Raw genomic sequence first — 13895 nt, 5'->3', positions numbered from 1 at the left:
GAGTCTTTTTCCCTGCCCGCAAATCAATGCATACATTATTTCATACAGTAAACAGATATAATATGTGGCTTGCAAAGTATGGTAATTTATTATTTCACAGAAAAAGAATTTATTGTGCCCAGGTTAGAGGCATAAAAGATAAGTTACAACTGGACAGATATGTGGGGTTTGCCTTATGTGACAAGAACTGACTTCTACTATTCCAGCCTTAAAAAGCTCCATTCCATGAAAAAAAAAAAAAAAAACAAGTAAATACCCTGAGACAGTGAAACTTTATGGTGTAGCTTATTACACTGAAATTGTTCACAAAAATTGGTGTGTGCATTTAGCTGGGGAAAGTGTCCTTTAGCTTTCATGGCACCAAAAAGGAAACTATGGAACCCCCCTGGTGGTCCAGAGACTGAGACTCCACTGCAGGAAGCACGGGTTCAACCCCTGGCCAGGGAACTAAGATCCTAGATTCTGTGGGGAGCAGCCAAAACAAAGGGGGGCATCTGTGACACCCTACTCACTGGAAGAGAAAAAAAAGGAATGAAAAGGTTTAGAATTATCACCCCACAGTTGGTTTTTTTTTTTAATGACCACATACGAATTAACATTAGTACATAGGCGTAGCTAAACATGTTACAGCTGCTGAACCTTCAGCTCTTCCCCCAGGGACTCGGGGTAATGATAATACTGTGTTCTCAGCCAGTCACCACAGAATAAAATGGTCCATGGAGGAAAGGAGGGCAGGTGTGACTGCAGTATTCCGGATCTCTTTCTTCCTGACATTAGTCATTAACATTTGGAAGAATTTCAGTAGGAAAGTGTCTGACTAATAAGATTCTTGAACCTTGCCACCCACTACCTAGCACAGCCTCTGGCACAAGGGAAGCATTTAATACACGAATGAACCATTAACAAGAGAGCCGTAAAATACCAAGGAAACGGATGATATTTTCTGGGCACGTCTCCTAGCACTTAAGTCTGAAAACAAAACAGAGGATGCTGGCCCAGGGACTCTAGGCAAACAGAAAGACAGTGGCTGGGTCCAAAATCAACTCTGGCCACCTGAAGCCCTGCCAAGGAACCTACACATGTTTATCTTAAATAAACATTTATGTCAAATGCAAAATTTTCAAATATTATCCAGCAGAACTCTATCAGATGTTACAGAACTGGCATCTTCCAGTAAAAGAAATTTTAAGGAGATAAATTTGTTTACTGTTGCCACATCCTGGTGAAGTGTGGTATGGCAGAGAAGCCCTGTGAAAGCAACGAGACCTACAAGAAAGGGAATGGCATGGCGTTAAAGTCAAACATCACTAAGTGTAACAGATCCTGGGGGAAATGTTCCATGGCCAAAAAAATTCATGAAAGGAAAGTTTGAAAAGTTTGATAAAGTTGATGATTAAAATGTAACACAACATCAAAAATAAAAACAAAACAGAAAGCAAGTCAAATTTAAGTGAAACACTAGAAGAAAATGTTCTTCTATTTAAGCTATAGTATATCCATATAATGAAGTTCTATGCAACTATCACAAAAGATTGAGTTGGGTCATACATGCTGACTTGAAAGATGTACAGTTATGCTGATATGTAGGAAAAGCAAATTAAATAACAGTGTGCTAAAGTGATCCACACCTATAGACATAGTTATACAAATACATATATCGCTATGTGTATGCAAACACAGAAAGAATACACAGCAGACCCTTGTGTGGTTGGCTTAGAGGGCAGGATTTGAGGGGATGATTTTTACTCCCTAAAATTTATATCTGTATTTTAATTAAAATTTTATAATCATGAGCTTTTATTACTTTCTTTAATCAGGGAAAAAAAACATTTAGTGGTGAAAAGGGCAGGTAAGAGGGAAAGAAACTCTGCAGCCTGATGCCTAATAGCAATGAGCAGTAAGCAAACTAAAGTCAGACTGTGCCTGAGTTCACATCCTGACCCTCTACTTAAAGGCTGTGTGACCTTGAGCACCTTGGGTTCCTCATCTATAAACGGAGATAACAGTCAGACCTACCACATAGGATCACTGTGACGACTACATGAGATAACACATGTCAAATGCTTAGACTGGCACATAGTAAGTGCTCAACAAGTGTGAGCAGCTCATGGCAAAAACACTTCTTGAATTTTAATGTCCATTTTCAAATAATACCTTTTCAAATATCATTTTAGCCTCTTCCTTCATCTAAAATTTTAGCTATCATTTGGGGAATTTCTTTTCCTTTAGGACATATAATATATATTTTATGATTTAATAATGAAGGTAAAGGAGAAAACAGGATGTTCTTATAGCCTCTTCTTAATCTATGTATTGTGATATGTAAAAAAATATCTGCATTGTCATGGGGTTTTGGGATTAATTTGAGTTTTAAGAGGGGTAGGATAAGGGTGCTTATGGGCCAGACATGTAGGGCATTGGGCTGTACTGATGGGTGGGATCCAAAGATAGAGATGTTAACACACATTGGATTCAGGATTTTTTAAGGTTAGAGGGAGAATTCATTACTGACCATTTATTGAAGAAGCTGCTGTCTCTCCAAGTGCCCTAGGGAAAGTTTCATCAGATAGCCTGACTCTGAAATCTGACCCTGCCTTTCATCTGAAACCTAATGCCATACTTATCACCATTTGGCCTCCTGATCAGAAGCAGAATGGCTCTCATGAGCTTCTGGGAAGAACCTTTTTTCTAAACCTCCACATCTGTCACTTGTATTCTCCTTCCCAATCAAGTAAGGATTAGAAGTCATGTCCACTCAAGGCCTACAGACAGGTTGGATAGCCATCAGCTAGTAGAATTCACCAAGTAGAGGAATGACCCTAGGTCTCCAACAGTACTAACTTCATATCAACTTGGGTTAAAAATGTTTCGACATGCCAGAAGTCAGTTTCCAGATTTGGAGAAATTCAACCCTCAAAGACCTCAAAGCAGTGACATAACATGGCCTGGGTCTACAGCCATTGTTTCCCAAACGTGTTCCATGGATTCTTAATGTCCTATGAGGGACTTCCCTGGTGGCCAGTCATTAAGACTGGGCTTTCACCACAGGGAAACTGAAAGAAAAGTGAAAATGTTAGTTGTTCAGTCATGTCTGACTCTGTGAGACCTCATGGCTCCTCTGTCCATGGAATTCTCCAGGTGAGAAGACTGGAGTGGGTTGCCATTCCCTTCTCCAGGAGATCTTCCCGACCCAGGGATCAAACCTGGGTCTCCCTCATTGCAGGAAGATTCAGGTTTGACCCGTGGTCAGGGAACTAAGATTTCACATGCCAGGTGGTTCAGCCAGAAAGAAAGAAAGAAACATCTAATGTTCTGTGGGATGGAATACTGGTGGGCATTTGCTATAAAAAAATTATTGCATCTCTGGGGGAAGGGAAAATTAGGGAGTTTGGGGTCAATAGGTACACATTGCTATGTTTAAAATGGATAACCAGCAAGGACCTATTGCGTAGCACATGGAACTCTGCTCACTGTTATGCAGCAGCCTGAAAATGGCAGGGGAGTTTGGGAGAGAATGGATACATGTATATACACAGCAGAGTCCCTTTGCGGTCCACCTGAAACTCACAATACTGTTAATTGGCTATACTCCAATACAAAATAAAAGTTTTTAAAAATCCCATCTCTAAGATGATTTTTGAACTGTGGTGTTGGAGAAGACTCTTGAGAGTCCCTTGGATTGCAAGGAGATCCAACCAGTCCATCCTGAAGGTGTTCATTGGAAGGACTGATGTTGAAGCTGAAACCAATACTTTGGCCACCTGATGTGAAGAACTGACTCATTTGTAAAGACTCTGATGCTGGGAAAGATTGGGGGCAGGAGGAGAAGGGAACAACAGAGGATGAGATGGTTGGATGGCATCACCAACTCAAGGCACATGGGTTTAGGTGGACTCTGGGAGTTGGTGATGGACAGGAAGGCCTGGCGTGCTGCAATTCATGGGGTCGCAAAGAGTCGGACACAACCGAGCAACTGAACTGAACTGAAGATGATATAGAAATGCTATATATTATATCCCCAACTTGATAATTTACCACACACATTCATCTTATTATTCAATCAATAAAGATTTATTGAGTGCCTACTATGTCCTAGAGAGTGCTTTAGGTAGTAGGGATAAAGGTGAACAAGACAGATGACATCTCCGCTCTGGTGGAGGAAGGGAGAGAAGGCACAGACAAGCATCAGGAAGTGGCAAGTTCTACGCAAAGTCAAACTAGGGAGATGGGACTCAGAGCCCAGTTCATTGGGCTGTCAGGAACACTGGGGTGTCAGAGTATTCCTCTCCAAGGAAAAGGCATTTAAACTGAGAGCTGTAGGACACAAGTGTTTGAAAAGCTTTCAAAAGATTGATTATCTTCCAGTAAGCAATTCTAATAGGTTTATTTACCCCGACATTTCCAATCCATCTGTCAACAAGAACTTTTGTGAATGGAACACTCATTGGCATCCCATCTCATTGGTGTTCTGTAGAAGCCAGTCTAAGAAGTGCTTAACTAAACATGTCTTGTGCTGGAAGTGCTGTTGAATCCAAACAATATCTCCAAGACAATCACCTATTACACCGGTGCAATGTGCTGAGTCAGCTTCAGTCATGTCCAACTCTGTGTGACTCCATGGACTGTAGCCCGCCAGGCTCTTCTGTCCAAGGGATTCTCCAGGCAAGAATACTGGAGTGGGCTGCCATGCCCTCCTCCAAGGGATGTTCCTGACCCAGGGATCAAACCAGCAGTATTTATGTTAAGTGCTGCTAAAATGCCCTGAAAGCTCTCCTTGGAGGATTAATAGACACAATGACTGTCTCCACTGGTACTTAAAAAACTGGAGGCAGCAGCAGCAGGAAATGACATTCTGAAGTGTGTGTTTCAGGTTCTGTAAGACTTGCCCCCAGAGGAACTCAGAGCATCATTTTCTGTGCTGCCTTTGCAAGGAGGGCGGCCTGGAAGTTGAGGAGGAGCGTCCACGCACATAAAGGAAGTTCCCACTTGGCAGCAGACAGTCCAACAGGCCCCTGATGCTCCACCTCTCGCTGTCTGTCCCCTCTCCCACCCTCACCTCCACCCTGCTTGGGCCCAAAGGACCTCCAGCCAGGGGTCCACCGTCTATCACAACAGCCAAGGCCAGCCCATTCCCTGGTTTTTGTACACAAATCTTACTGCAAGAGCGCCCATGCTTTCCGATGCCGTCCACAGCTACAGCAGCAGGGCTGAACAACTGTGACGAAGATCGTGTGGCCTGAGAAGCCTAAAAGCTTTGTATTAGACCCTTCGAAGTTTGCAAACACCCACTCTAGGCACCTGTTCTCCGCCCTCTCGGCCAGTCCTGCCAGGACTGTGGGCACAGCTGCTGTTTTGCCAAAGGTGGGGGGGGGGGGCGTCGCCTCCTTTCTCCTCTGCAGTTACCTACCACCTGGGAAAATCTGTTCTGAATCTTCACAATGGGCCTGTTTCTCCTCAGGGAGCTAATACACCTGGCAAGGACACATCCACTCGTGTCAGATTCCCTCTGCTTAGATTCCAGCTCTGCCACTCACTCACTGTGTGACTATGAGAAGTGTACTAACATCTCCAACCTTCCCTTTGAGAGCTCTACAATGCAGACACTAATGCCACCCAACTCACAGGGTTGTTGTAAGGATTCAATGAGGCGGTGCCTGCGAAGGACTTTGCACAGCTTCTTACATGTAGAAACTGTTTAATAAGTGTTCATTATTATTTTAACTATTATGATTCAAGGGACCAAATAGAGGAAATTAGACACATAAAAACCTGAATTTGACAACATCTCTCCATGCAAGAGTCTTCTCCAGCACCACAATTCAAAAGCACTGAACAGCCAGGAGATCAAACTTGTTAATCCTAAACGAAATCAACCATGGATATCCATTGAAAGGACTGATGCTGAAGCTCCAATACTTTGTCATCTGATGCAAAGGACCGACTCATTTCAAAAGACCCTGATGCTGGGAAAGATTGAAGGCAGAAGGAGAAGGGGGCGACAGGATGAGATGGTTGGATGGCATCACTGACGTAACATGAGTCTGAGCAAACTCTGGGAGATAGTGAAGGACAGAGATGCCTGGCGTGCTGCAGTCCGTGGGGTCACAAAGAGTTGGACACAACTTAGCAACTGAACAACAACTACAGCGCAAAGCATCTCAAGCCATTTTCAACTAACAAATATGAATGAAGCAAGTTAGGGCAAGGTGTAGAGGACCCAGAATGCTCTGTCTTCTTCCACACCGTTTGTTCTCCTCATTCTTGTACTCCTGGCATCTCTGAAATCGGTTTCTCCTTCACCCTACACATCCTTTTCTCTCTCAAGAACCTGATTTGCAGAACCCTTGCTTTGAAGGAACCATGCAGTATTCTCTTTGTGGAAAAGCACAGATCCCACAAACCTTCAACTTCCTTCATTTCAGGTCTGGCAAAAGGATATGGAGCTCACATCCAAGAAGATGCATTTCCAAGTGCCTATTTCTGAAATATGAAGAAGCACCTTGTCTGTTTCATTCATAGCTGCCTTCCCCCACACTTCCAGGTGTGGTACAGTGATCAGTCACCCAGACCAGCTTCTCTTCCCTGGTTGCAGGCTTTCCGAGCTCCCAGAACTCAAACCCAGACTGTGTTTGACTTTCATAAGAGGGGTTCCAATTTCCGTAACTGAGTAAATTGTGGAGCGATGTTGCCAGTAAAAGTTGCCAGTTGTGGAGTAAACGTGGGTCTCTCTGTTAGCCATTACCTTCAACATGTCAGCAGCAAGGGCAAATTTTCAATTACACCTCAAAGCCATGCAGGCCTTCTGTCCCTCACCTGCTGCCTTGGGGAGGTAGATGCTCAGGGAGGAAGTTGGATCCAGAGTCTGGGTTCAGTGGGAGTGCGGCGGGGAGCTCTCAATTACAAAAGTGAGGATGGGACTTTTGGACTCAACTCACTGGTGGTAACAAACCTGCCTGCCAATGAGAGAGGTAAGAGATGCACATTCGATCCCTGGGTTGGGAAAATCCCCTGGAGGAGGCCATGGCAACCCACTCCAGTGTTCTTGCCTGGAGAATCCCATGGACCGCAGCCTACCAGGCTCCTCTGTCCATGGGATACAAAGAGGTGGACACGACTGAGTGACTTAGCACGCACTGGCCCTTTTAATGCCGTGTTATCAGAACTGTTTTGACACAAGGACACTGAACTCTGCCTCTAAAATAACTTTTGTTCCTTTCAAATTTAAAAAAAAAAAAAGTTTAAACAGTGCAACTTCACCAATCCCTGAGCCATAATCCATCTCTGACCTTCCCCCTGGAGGGGGATTAGAGATAGATGCACAGTGGCTCAGGATGGGGTGAGATGCAAGTTTGAGTTAAGTGACAAGAAAGGGCTAAAGGGAAGGGATGGATAAGAAGAGGACCAGGATAAAAGTCAGGTCAGTGACGGGGAGGTTGTGTGTAACACATCACAGGGCGTGCATGCACGCGTGCTTGCACACCTAGTCATATCCAACTCTTCACGATCCCGTGGACTGTAGCCTGCCAGACTCCTATGTCCATGGGATTCTCCAGGCAAGAATACTGGAGTGGGTTGCCATGCCCTCCTCCAGATCTTCCAGACCCGGAGATCAAACCTGAGTCTCTTGCATCTCCTATTGGCAGGCAGGCTCTTTACCTGTTGAGACACCAGGGACGCCTACACATCATATTACTTGGCAGTAAAAAGCAGAGGTACAGTCATGGCTAATGTCCCCATCCAAAGATCTGTACCACTGTTACCTTGGCTGAATGTCCTGGAGTCCCCATCATCTACCTTTATGGATAAGCAGCCATTGCCAAGGGCATGATTAGATCTGAAGCTTGCCACTCAAGACTCAAGCATTTGAGCAAACTCCCATGTCAGTCTCCTCTCTTCCCCTTCTCAGATGTTCCGCTTTAATCAAATTCAGTGTCATAGCAAATACTGAATACTCTCCACATTTCGCTGCCATGAGAAAGATCCCTGGGGACCCTCATCACCCTCTTAACTGCACCAATTTCTTCTGCTGAAAGTTGACCCATTTTTCAATGAAAATACAATGTTCTAGATGAACAATGGGAAGATAAAAATACTTGTAGAGCAAGTTTGTATGTAATGAATGCCACGGTAAGGAATTTGGGAGAAAAGACTCCTCCTGACTGGATATTCAGGGAAGACACGATGCTTACTATCTAAAAGGAAACGTCATCTCATGATTTTTCCAAACCCTTCTGTTGATGTCCAAGGGGAAAGCTCAGTTTCCGCCACACCTGGTCCTATGGATGTACGATAGATGGAAATTTCTACATCCTCTGTGGAGAATTCTAGAATTTTTTAAACATATGTTTTAGAAACAAAACCCCCAAGTGCTATGAATGAAACATATCAGTCATCATTTTTCCATCCATCCCCTCTTTGCAGCCCAGAGGCTGAAATCACCTGTTGTCTCAGAAATAATCCTCGAAGGAAGAAGTCCAAGGGAAAAGTGCAGTTGCCACCTCCTCCAGGCTTTCTATTATCTGAGCCTGATGCTCACCCAAGACCAGAAACCACGCATGCAGCAACCTCATTCGCAATCCATAGTAGATACCAGAGCCCAAGCCAAGCAAAGGAGCTTCACTACGCATCTTTCGGCCAAGATGCAGACCTGGCATTCGGTCTGAGCAGCTATAATATCAAATAATAAAGTGCAAATGCAAATAGCAAAAAACGTGCCCATATCACAGCTCAAAGTGTGTCAGAGCTGGCATCCTGTGGGACATCGCCGGGTGAGGGCTCCCAGCTTTGGGGCTGGCCTGGCGCCCATATCCTGTTACCACGGCAGCTCCCCATCTTCCCCATTAGCTCAAACCACACAGAGAAACGAGAGCAGGATGGACGAGACATCTTCCTTTTTTTCCAAGGGTTCTGGAGCCCATCCAGGAAATAAGCAGAACGGGATGATGAAAAGCCTAGGCAAATGTTCCCAGCCTCTCCACTGTGTCCTCAGCTGGGGAAATTATAAAAACCAGAGCCACTTGAACTGCTGATTATAGCTTATAAGCACTTTTCAAATGGGTTCTCTTAATCCTGGCACAAAGGGCTGAGGAAAGTTTTATTGCCCCCCCCCACTTTTACAGATCTAGAAACGAAGGCTCAGAGAGGTTGAGGGGCTTGCCTAAGGGTGTACAGCTGGTAAGTGCCAGGAATGGGGCAGAAGCCAGTTCTTCCTGTCTCTCGCACCTGCGTTCTGTGGCGCCTCCCCTTCACCCAGGCCCTCGTGAGTCAATCTCATGATTTTCTGTCTCAACTCATACGGTAAAAGTCAGGCACTTGGAAAATGTCTGGGTAGAAATCCGATTCTCAGCCTTTCAGGGCAGAGATAAATCTGTGTTGAAACTGGGGTAGGGAAAAAAGCACTTAGCCCTTTCCCAACTGTAGAGGGAAAGGTAACAGGTAGAACACTGATATTTCTTTGATATGTATTTATTTGGCTGTGCTAGGTCTTCACTGCAACATGCAGGATCCAGTTCCCTGACTAGGGATCAAACGGGTCCCCTGCATTGGGAGCCTGGAGTCTTAGCCACTGAACTACCAAGGCAGTCCCTGGAGAACCAGTATTTCTTAATGATCTAGTTGATTTTGTCATAGTTGCCCGAGGAGGCAGAAGTCCCCATCATATCATGGGGACATGGTCACCCCTGTGCTTTGTCTTTCTGGCCATCTGGTCTCTCTTTCTTCTTCCCTTGGCAATGTTCTGAGTGCTTCTGAAAGACTTGGAGAACTCACATTCTACTCAGACATAACCGCTGTTTTCTGCAGAGGTTTGAGAAGTGGTACAAACCCTTCGGTCTCTCACTTTTGTGCACAAGGAGGACTGGCTTGAACCCCTAAGACCTCTGAGACCCTCCATCAAAAACACACCAGCTAAGCTCTTTTCAGAAACTGTTCAGGGTCTAGTCCATGGGGATGAGAATGAGGAGGGCAGGAGACTCATCAGGAAACATTATTCCACGGGATATCTATTCTGGATTCTCATTCTCCTTTTTTTTTCTTTTTTAATATGCCAGAGTTCCAACTTCTACCCTCAAAACTGAAACCAGACTCTGGCAGACACCTGGAGAGAGGGCTGACTCAGGGCTCTGCCAGGAACCCAAGTCAATTCCACCACCAGATTCTGAGATCAACTGGAGTGCACAGGGCAAACATGTTCTGGTTATTTTAGTGTTTTGGTTAATTGGGAATAAGTAGTGCATACTGAGTCCCCAGTGGCTCAGTGGTAAAGAATCCACCTGCAATGCAAGGGATACAGGTTGGATCCCTGGGTAGGGAAGAACCCCTGGAGGAGAGCATGGCCCCACTCCAGTATTCTTGCCTGGAGAAATCCCATGGACAGAGGAGCCTGGCGGGCTATAGTCCATAGGGTTATGGAGGGCTAGACACAACTAAAGTGACTTAGCACACATGGGGTATAATGAATTTAATTCAGTCTATCTTTGATGATTGAGAATCCAGAACAATCATTCTAAATATCAATCAGAAATCCCCACAGTAGAAAGACAGGAGATTGAGTTTATCCTGCAGTGATTTCCAGGCCAACTGCAAATTTATTTTCAGGCCCACTCCACCGCCAACACTCCTAACCCAGATGCATTCTTGCCTTTGTTGCACCGGATAGAATGAGTCAAAGACACTTGGTCCACGGGATACTGAAGTTCTCTGGTGCTAGTCCCAGCTCCCCTATTAAGTGGTTACATGACCTTGGGAAGCTATTTCTCTTCTGAAACTCAGTTGCTTTAACTGTGCACTGGAAGGTTGGATTTCCCGGTTCTTCAAATTTCTGGGGATATTTTGTTCAGTCGCTAAGTCATGTCCGACTCTTTGAGAGCCCCAAGAACTGCAGCACACCAGGCTTCCCTGGCCCTCACTATCTCCCAGAGTTTGCTCAAACTCTAAATCTATATTTAGGAATATAGCTTTTCTCAAGAATCCAAGGAAAACGAAACTTTTCAAAGCTGGGAAGAAATAAGTGCAAAATATTTACATTCTAAATCCGTGGGTGGGGGTCATGGAGTCCCTGAAGCCCATTCTCTTGTGCCACCTGTCCATAAAGTTCAGGTTTAAAATCCTGGAATAGAAGATCTCTTGGGCCCCTTTGAGGTCTGCCGTTCCCTGCATCCAGTTAAGTGCAAGCATCTACCCAAGTCTACAGAGCAGTGATTCATTGACTTTAGTTGCACTTTGAGACCACCTGGGAGGGGAGGGTTTCAAAGATCCAATACTCAGTTTACTCCCCAGATCAATTAAATCTGAATTTGGGTGGGTGGGTATCCGCATTTTTTTAACACCCTCTGGGAGTTTCTAGTCTGCAGACAAGATAGCAAAACCATGCCCTGGGAGAAGTCTCAAAAATAGGAGTGAATAGAATCACATAGGAGGCAAGGCAGATTCCCAGGCCCCCGCCCCTGATGACAGTAATTCCTTCTGGCAGATCCCACTGAGAAGATGCGCTGTGAGCAGGCATCCTAGGTGATTCTGATGAGGACCACTCTCTGGGAACCTGGTAATGGCCATTCAACAGAAGCCCAGAGGAGTGGTCTTCCCTGATGCCCCCCTTCCTCCTTCTCTATACACCCGCCCCCACCCCGGGGTCTACTGTCCTGCTCAGGGAGAAGTTAAACAGGCGTGCATTTGCCAAACAGCCTTTTTTTCCATCTTTCTCATCTCAAGCAAACCTGGATCCTTTAGCCCGAGCCTCTAATCCCACCAGGTTCAATAATTTAAGCAGCACACTCATCAACACAGTCAGGTTTAATATTTAAACACCAGAGCATCATTTAGGTCAGCCTCAAGGTGAGAGCTGCTGCTGACTCGGGTGTTACTGCTGGTTAGCAAACCAGGCCACTAGGGCCAGAACAGACTGCAGGGAGAGCCCCGGCTCCCAAGCAGGCCCGGCGCGGCTAAGATCCGGCTGGCTAGCTTGGGCGGCCCTCGGCCTCTTGCCTACCTGGAGCGTCTGCAGTAGGACCTGCAGCCCACTGGCTTCTTGTTCGGCCATCACCTCGTCGGGTCCGGGGGAATCGGCTGCCTGCGGCCAGATTCAGATCAGGGCTAGAGAGGCAATGTCTGCCAAGCTGACCTCGCTGCCCGGGGAGAGGGCCTCAGCTGCACACTGCCGAGTGTGAAGTGAGCACACTGCAACCCTAGCCCTCGGCCCAGGTGCGGGTGCCCCCCGACACCCACTGCGGGGATTAGGTGAGCCCCGGCCCGGGAGGGGAGGAGCACTTGGGCATGGGGGTAGAGAGGGCCCCCGGCGTGAGTCACTCACCCACCTCCAGGCCCACGCAGGAGCCACCCTGGACGGCTGACAGGCATTCCCAGCTGACCTGGTCAGACTCCCTACAGAGGCTCGCTCGGCCCTCCCCGCCGGTCCCCCCCTCAACTTTATTTTGGTCTGTTGCCGGCTCCTGGGTAACAAGAGACCCGAGAGCGCTTGCACAACCGTGGCCTTGCAGGGCACAGAAGCCCAGGGCCCCCTGAGGTCCCAGGCTGAGGGACTGGAGCTCTGGCTGAGAAGGAAAAGAACAACTCCGGGTCGTTTTTTATCAACCGAGTCCCTTATATAATCTGCAGCCTTCACAGTGACCCTATAGTGACAGCGCATGCTCAGTCATGTCCGACTCTTTCCAACCCCATGGACTGTAGCCCTCCAGGCTCCTCTGTCCATGGATGTTTCTAAGCAAGCATACTTGAGCGGGTTGCCATTTCCTACTCCAGGGGATCTTCCCAACCCAAGGATCAAAACCGTGTCTCCTGCACTGGCAGGCACATTCTTTAGCACTAGCACCGGGCAATACTATGATTGCACCTCCCTTTTACAAATGAGAAAACTCGGGCACAGAGAAAACTCTGGGCCACAGGAACAGAGCTTAGGAGTGTTTGCCCAACCTGCCAAGGTGAACTGGCACCAAACCACGAGCAGGAGCCATTACACCATCCTGCCTCTTGCTTCTGCAAATGCATTGATCAAAGTCATACAGTGTGGGCTGGGAGCCCTGTCCCCTGCCTCAGGGAGAGTAGATGCCCTGGTGGCTGGTTTCCTCCAGACCAACGCAGGATCCATCACTTCTCTCTATGTCTTCTGCTCAGAATGTGTTAAGAGTTTTAGTGGCTAGTTGGCCACCTAAACCCCGCCCCACCATGTCAACACCCATGTGTCTTATGGTCCATTGGATATTGACTTCTCAGAGTGTGGTCGGGTCATCACTTGGTGGCTTGTTAGACCCCACCCCAGAGCTCCTGAATCAGAAGCTGCATTTTCACAAGATTCCCAGGGGATCCACAGCTGATTGACAACATTACAAGAGGAGTAAACGTTCAGGAAGCCCCATTTCTGACCCCATTGACGACATGGCCACAGAGAGCCCGTGGGTTTGATGCCTGACAGCTTTTGTCTCCAATCTCCATCCAGCAAGCTCCAAGCACAATTTGCACGTGTGAAATTGGAGAGTGAACTCACTGAACTTCATGACTGACCAAGAGCCCAGCTAGGCAGGAGGGCCTGGGCTCACAGCCAACAGCCCCGTGCAGAGCTCAGGGAGCTCTCATGAGCATCAGCGCAGCCAGCTGGCAGCTGCCCAAGCCCGTTGTGGTGACCAAGGAAAGGGACTCTGTATTTCCTAATCCTACTTGGCTGAAACGTTCTCAAGTTAGGAGACAGACAGCATGTCAGTTACTCCCCTCCATGCTAGGCCAGGCCACACCCTCAGATTCAAGGATGAAATTCATGTGGTTTCTGCCCTCCAGAAACTCCCACTCTTGTTGCTGTTCAGTCGCTCAGTTGTATCCAACTCTGCAATCCCATGGACTGCAGCACCAGGCTTCCCTGCCCTTCACTGTCTCCCAGAGTTTGCTCA

General features: G+C 46.8%; 1 protein-coding gene across 13 annotated transcripts in view; it reads right to left on the bottom strand.

Annotated features, from left to right (window-relative positions):
• The window catches only part of AGBL1 (AGBL carboxypeptidase 1), a 1135995-nt gene extending 1123658 nt beyond the window's left edge, over nt 1–12337 (bottom strand). For 6 of the 13 annotated variants that reach the window (XM_060401587.1, XM_060401582.1, XM_060401584.1 and 3 more), the window contains exon 1: nt 11987–12171. In XM_060401587.1, coding sequence (XP_060257570.1) covers nt 11987–12037 — 51 coding nt within the window. In that variant the 5' untranslated portion in view covers nt 12038–12171. Of the gene's footprint in view, nt 1–11986; nt 12172–12307 lie in introns of those variants that run through there. The other 7 variants (XM_060401588.1, XM_060401579.1, XM_060401583.1 and 4 more) reach the window with 2 other exon arrangements.
• Nucleotides 12338–13895: the final 1558 nt, after the last annotated feature.

Source organism: Ovis aries, chromosome 18 (genome assembly GCF_016772045.2).
Source record: "Ovis aries strain OAR_USU_Benz2616 breed Rambouillet chromosome 18, ARS-UI_Ramb_v3.0, whole genome shotgun sequence".
NCBI lineage: Eukaryota > Metazoa > Chordata > Mammalia > Artiodactyla > Bovidae > Ovis > Ovis aries.
This window is presented reverse-complemented; position numbering and strand designations above follow the sequence as displayed.